General features: G+C 47.6%; 1 protein-coding gene across 1 annotated transcript; it reads right to left on the reverse strand.

Annotated features, from left to right (window-relative positions):
- Positions 1 to 265: 265 nt before the first annotated feature.
- Positions 266 to 1306, reverse strand: AVPI1 (arginine vasopressin-induced 1). The gene is made up of 2 exons (XM_006831217.1): positions 1020 to 1306; positions 266 to 425 (listed from the first exon to the last, which is right to left on the reverse strand). Exons 1-2 carry the CDS (start codon positions 1304 to 1306, stop codon positions 266 to 268), a joined length of 447 nt encoding a protein of 148 aa, XP_006831280.1.
- Between the last annotated feature and the right edge of the window lie 4277 nt (positions 1307 to 5583).

Genomic DNA, 5583 nt, shown 5'->3' on the forward strand with positions numbered 1-5583 from the left:
TATCACATGCCTCCTAGGACAACATCATGCAGCCCAGGTGTAGTGTTAGACTGGGAGAGGCTGAGGCAGGAACTGTCCCACATAATGCAGAACCTGTTGGAAGCCTCCAGTCCTGTTCTGAATTGAGCAGGCCAGTGGCTGCAGGTTCTTTCGGGTCCAAGTGGGCCACCTGCCTCAAGTCTCCCTTCTCCACTCGCCAGGCCTTTTGGCAGAAGTCCCTAGGATTCCTGGGGAAGATCCTGCCATTGTCGGCCTCTTCCTGGGATCAGTGTCTGATCTGGTGGAGGTAGCTTGCAGGGCCTGGCTTCCCCCAGTTCTGGCGGATCCTGGCACTTGTCCTCCTAGAGTGTGGATACTGCTCACTGGTGGCTGTCTCTGCGGCACCACTCTGTGGGTCGACCAGTGGAGAGCGGAGCTCTGGGACTCTGTAGGGAACAAATGTGACACGCCAACATCAAGAGCAGGGAGACTGAGAGCTACTAAAGAGGTGTTGGAAGGTGGCCAGGAAGGTAAAGCACATTTACTCACGGACAGATGTTTAGATGCTGGTATTCTATAAGGGATCAGTTGATCCCCTCCCTGCCTCCAAACAATTGCTACAAAATGAGACTGGTGCTCCTAGGCGCCAAGTACCCTTCCTCATGGGAGGGGTCACAGTGGGCTCCAGCGGTTAACAGCATCTGAGATGCCAGCCAGCCAAGCAGTAAGTGCTGTGTAGACCTTACAAGAGCCCCATGATACGTACTTTACAGTGAGGCCAAAACGAACTAACACCTTAAGAGCAGAACTGACCCATCAGGTTTCCAAGCCTGTCATCTTCACCAATGCAGACCACATTACTACACTGGTTTTCCTGTGGAACGGCTGGTGGTTTTGAGCTGCTGATCTTTCAGTTAGCAGTTAAAGTGCTTTAATCACCATGCCACCAGGACTCTTTCAAGATCCCACATCCAGGAAAACGGCTGAGCTGGCATCATCAGTACTCGCCTTCCCTCAGCCTTCCTGTCCTAGGAACTTACCTAAGGCGGCTGCAGTGGTGGGGGGAGTGACCCAGGGATTTATGCCGGGGCGGCTTCTTCCTGCGCAGGCGCTTCAAGGCATCCGCCACCCGGTGGTCCCCTGCACACTCCCAGATGATCTGCGCCCTCTCCTCAGCCAGCTGGTCCCCACTGCGCTGAAACAGACCCTGGATCTGCAGCAGCTCGGCGTCCTGGAAGATGTTGGCTGAGGCCTGCTTGCGACCTCGGGACACATTTGGGGCCTGCCAAGGGGGCGGTTCACTCACCACAGAGGCTGGGGTCCCCATCCTGGGTGCTCTGAGGAAAGAAAGCATGGGGACATCAGCAGCTCAGCAGGCCCCTTCCCAAATCTGGGGTCCCAACGAATGCAAGGGCTTCTGGTGTTTCCATGCCCAAGAGGAACAAATCCCTTGAATGAAATCACCTTGGGGAAATAATGGTAATAGCGCATTTTCTGAAATGCTTATCATATGTTGTTTTTAAATGCCATTGAGTTGGTTCCAACCCATAGTGACGAGTTTGAACCACTGACTTTGCAGTCCAGCGCATAAACCCACAGTACCACATGTTAGACATAGGCATTATCTCACTTAAGACTCAGCAGTCTGGGAGGTAAGCATTATTGTTTATCCCTATTTTACAAATAATGAAGTATGACTTAGAAAAGTTTAAATGACCTGTCTGGGTTCGAACTCACCACCAGCTTTAAGGGAAAAAGACAAGGCAGTCTGTTTCCCTAAACACTTACAGCCTTGGAAACTATGGAGCAATTCTACTGTCTCACAGGGTTTCTAAGAGTTATTGATTCAACAGCAGGGGTTTGGTGGTCACCAAGTCATTTGTGAAAAGTGCAAAGTCAAGAGTAGAATAGAACCCAGGTCTGACAGCTCTAAAGTCCACACCTGAGACCAGGTTTCTTGGTGTGGTGCCATGGTTTAATGTGCTGAACTGCAAGGTCGGTTTGAACTACAAGGTCGGCGGTTCAAACTCAACAGCCCCTGCAGGGTCGCTTAAGTCAGAAGCAACTCAGCGGCGCTAAACAACAATCTGTGTCAGACAATATGTATGATCTTATTCAATCCCTAGGCACGGTTATCCTCATCCCAGTTCACAAATGCAAACAGAGGCCGGAACTCTGGTACAAGTCCCAGTGGCACAGCCGAGGCTAGAACTTGTTCTATGTGACTGCAGCTCATGCTTTTAATCCACTGAGTGGCCTTCCAAGTCAAGCAGTTTAAAGCCCACCATCACTTCACACACATTTCAGTGAGGACTGCTTCAATAATTCAGGAATTTTAAACCCTCTAACAGAAAAAGGAAAGGACAATTCCTATGTGTGAGGGAGAGGTGGCGTTCTGGAATGTATTTTATCCAGGGCCAGGGCTATTTACTTTCAGGCTGCACTCTGAAATGATGATCCCCAGCTTCTACAAAGCAAATCTGGAACTGCAACCCAGCCCCATGCACAGAATACTGGTCTGTGAGTCACAACACCGGGTTGGAACCACTCACTTGCTGGGAGGCCTCAGGCAACATTGCCTCTCTGGGCCTGTTTCCTTCTTAACAACAGTAGGAACAGGTTGATGCTGAGAATCAAGGATCCCATGACTGGGCTAGGCCTGGAAGGAAGGAGGAATGGGGTTGCTAGTCAGCCAGGACAATTGCTTGTGTAGACAGGTCCTGCCCAGCAAGAGCCAGGAAACTCTCCTCCCTTCCTCCTTCCTTTGTCCTCCTGGAGTCACGGTACTGTTTTGCTACAGTGGGCTGTGGGAACGGTCTGATAACCAGAACCCCACTGCTACTGAGTCCACTCTGGGGGACGCTATAGGACTGGGGAGAACTGCTCCACAGGGTTTCTAAAGCTGGTACCTCTTTACAGAAGCAGGTGGTCACATCTTTCTCTCTCTGAGTGGCTGGTGTGCTCGAACCACCTACTTTTTGGTTAGCAGTAGTTGAGTGTTCACTGCTTGAAAGCATCCTAGTGAACAAGGATGTGTGATAGTTAAGGTTTTGTGTTAATTTTATGGGTCCAGGATTCCCAGTGGTTTCAGTTGTGATCTGGTTATCTCTGTGGTAAGATCTAATAGAATGTGGTTAACTCTATGATGATTGGCTATGAGCAGCCAATCAAGTGAAAGGATGTTTCCTTGGGGGTGTGGCCTGCTTCCAATGTAATAAGACACTCAGGGAAAGCTTGCCCTTTCTGCTGGACTGGGATCTCAGTCTCAATCTCCCACAGGGTAGTCCTCCAACCTCCAGGTCTTTGGACTTGAGCCAGTGACCTGCTCTACTATTTGCCTGCCTGTCTTCCTGCTGGACCTGTCATCTGATCTTGGTTCATTTGATCTGGACTTGGACTCACCACCTCTCCAACTGTGAGACACTTCCTTGATATAAACTTCTCTTTATATATGTACAAACATATATATATATACACACACATACACACACACACACTTATATAAACTTCACTAGTTTTGCTTCTCTAGAGAACCCAGCCTGAGATAAAGGTTAAACCTGGGGCAAACTGCTAGGCAGGTCTGAGGTGGTGGGAAAAGAGGTGGTGTATCCTTCCTCAGACTCTCTGGAACATTCTCACCTCACCTCGGAGAGAACAGATCAAGTAGCAGCTGCCGCCCCTGGAGGAAATGGTATGGAGCCAGACTTCCCAGACAGTCCCAGCAACCTGCGCAGGGACATAGGACCCTGGCTTTGCAACCCTCAGCTAGTTACAAATTCACCAACAAGAACGATCTAGAAGTATGTCAGCTTCCAGCCTCAACCACACCCTCCTCAAATCAAGGGGAGATCTGGGCACCTCCTAATTTTCAGGTCTCTTACCTTTTATTTTTTGAAAAGTGCCTCTTAAACATAATCGGGGGATGTTGTCAATCATTGGCCACTGATGTGGCCCTGTTGACAGCAAAGTTTTCCATTTCCTTCTTTCTGACGCATCGCAAAACCGTTCAAGTTGTATTGCCGCTCACTTCAGGTTAGTGGCCTCATCTAAGGAACACACTGCCTGCATTTTGGCATACAGCTCATGCATGTGTTGATAAACTCTCAACTTTCTATAATTGTAATCTTGAACTTTGGTGACCACGCCTGCTGACATGAGCACTTGGTAGAAATTCTTTGCAGGGTCATAGGCTTTCTTTGTCATGCGAATCCCCAGCAGGAGATGGTGAAGTCAGGTCCTGTCTTTGAATTCATGAAAGGGACTTCTAAAAGAACAGCATGGTCATCTTGTATTTGGAACTTCACAGCATCCACTGGTGCACAAACATCGCCAAAGCAACCATAGATGTAACCTTGGACTATGAAGTCTGGAGGCACCCTTTGAGATTGCCAGTCTAAAGAAACTTAATACAGAGACATCACTGTTGAGTGTGAGGTCCTGCTCACCTTGTGAACTTGACCTTGGTCTTCTTTCCATCCTTGCTGTCTTTGGGAGGAGCCCTGGGCGTTGCTCCAGGGATCTTCCTTCCAACCCACAAAGGAAGGATTTTAGGTAAGGAAATTGTGTCTCTGGATTGGAGATCTTTCCGTGTCAAACCAATGAAAGAAACTGTGTTTCTCTGAATCACTAGGAGTTGGGCAAGGATGCATCTCACCCTGGTCCAGTCACCCCAGCTGGGGTTGTCTTTTCCTTCAGATCCAAAGTGACAGACAGTCACCTCCAGGACTTCATGGAGATCTCTCGATCACCCCAGGTCATGGTCTTGACTTTGTCTCCACATGTCCTATGAGATTTGCTGTGTGGAACAGCATTTGAAAGATATTAAAATTGGCTCCAATTTCAACAAAGAGGTTTGCAAATTCCTTAAAGACAGCAGACCTTCATAACAAAAAGGCTGTTGGCTCTGTTTTCAGTTCCACAGATGCAGATGGGCCAAGCAGGGGGTCTTCCCTTGTAGATCCAGTCATTTTAAAAGTGGAGGCACTTTTATTAGATCTGGGGACGCCAAGATCTATCTAGGCCTCTCACCCTTGACTCTGATTCCCACCCTGGGATACAGACAGCAAAAGGAGGCTGGGGATAGATATGCGTACATTTCGGGTAAGTTCAGATGATAAGCTTTGGGAGAAATGAATCAGAACACTGCTCTATTCATATTATAAATAGCTTTAAAAATAGATATCATTCAGTATTCAATCGTTACTTTCCAAACAATATGGAAATCCAGGAAAGCCAGGGTACACTTGAACAATGGCACTTTTTGAAACTGGAAAAGGAAACCACAGGGCTATTAAAAGATCACAAATGGAGCTTTCATTTCAGAGCTAACATAAAAGAAGATAAGCATGGATCTGTGAGCGAATGAGTAAAAACGGATTGCAAAACATTTCAATTTGGCACAAATGGGATTAAAAATGAGCCCCCAAAGTAAATGCCAAATGTTGAAATGGACAAAGTTCAACTTATTTTGGAACAGACAATAAGAGAAGAACTGTGGAGCTATAACAAAGAAATATATATTCAAAAGTGACTCACCAGACAATGAATTCACAATATCGAGTCTGGTACACCACTGAGAATTCTTCTTTGTCCTACATGAAGCTT

This window comes from Chrysochloris asiatica, unplaced genomic scaffold, assembly GCF_000296735.1.
Source record: "Chrysochloris asiatica unplaced genomic scaffold, ChrAsi1.0 scaffold00003, whole genome shotgun sequence".
NCBI lineage: Eukaryota > Metazoa > Chordata > Mammalia > Afrosoricida > Chrysochloridae > Chrysochloris > Chrysochloris asiatica.

What these genes read in the sequence shown, in the direction of transcription:
- AVPI1 (XM_006831217.1), bottom strand. Translation starts at nt 1,306, where the DNA reads ATGGGGACCCCAGCCTCTGTGGTGAGTGAACCGCCCCCTTGGCAGGCC. An exon ending in CACCACTGCAGCCGCCTTAG is followed by an intron (nt 426 to 1,019) that starts GTAAGTTCCTAG and finishes TGTTCCCTACAG; the next exon opens with AGTCCCAGAGCTCCGCTCTC.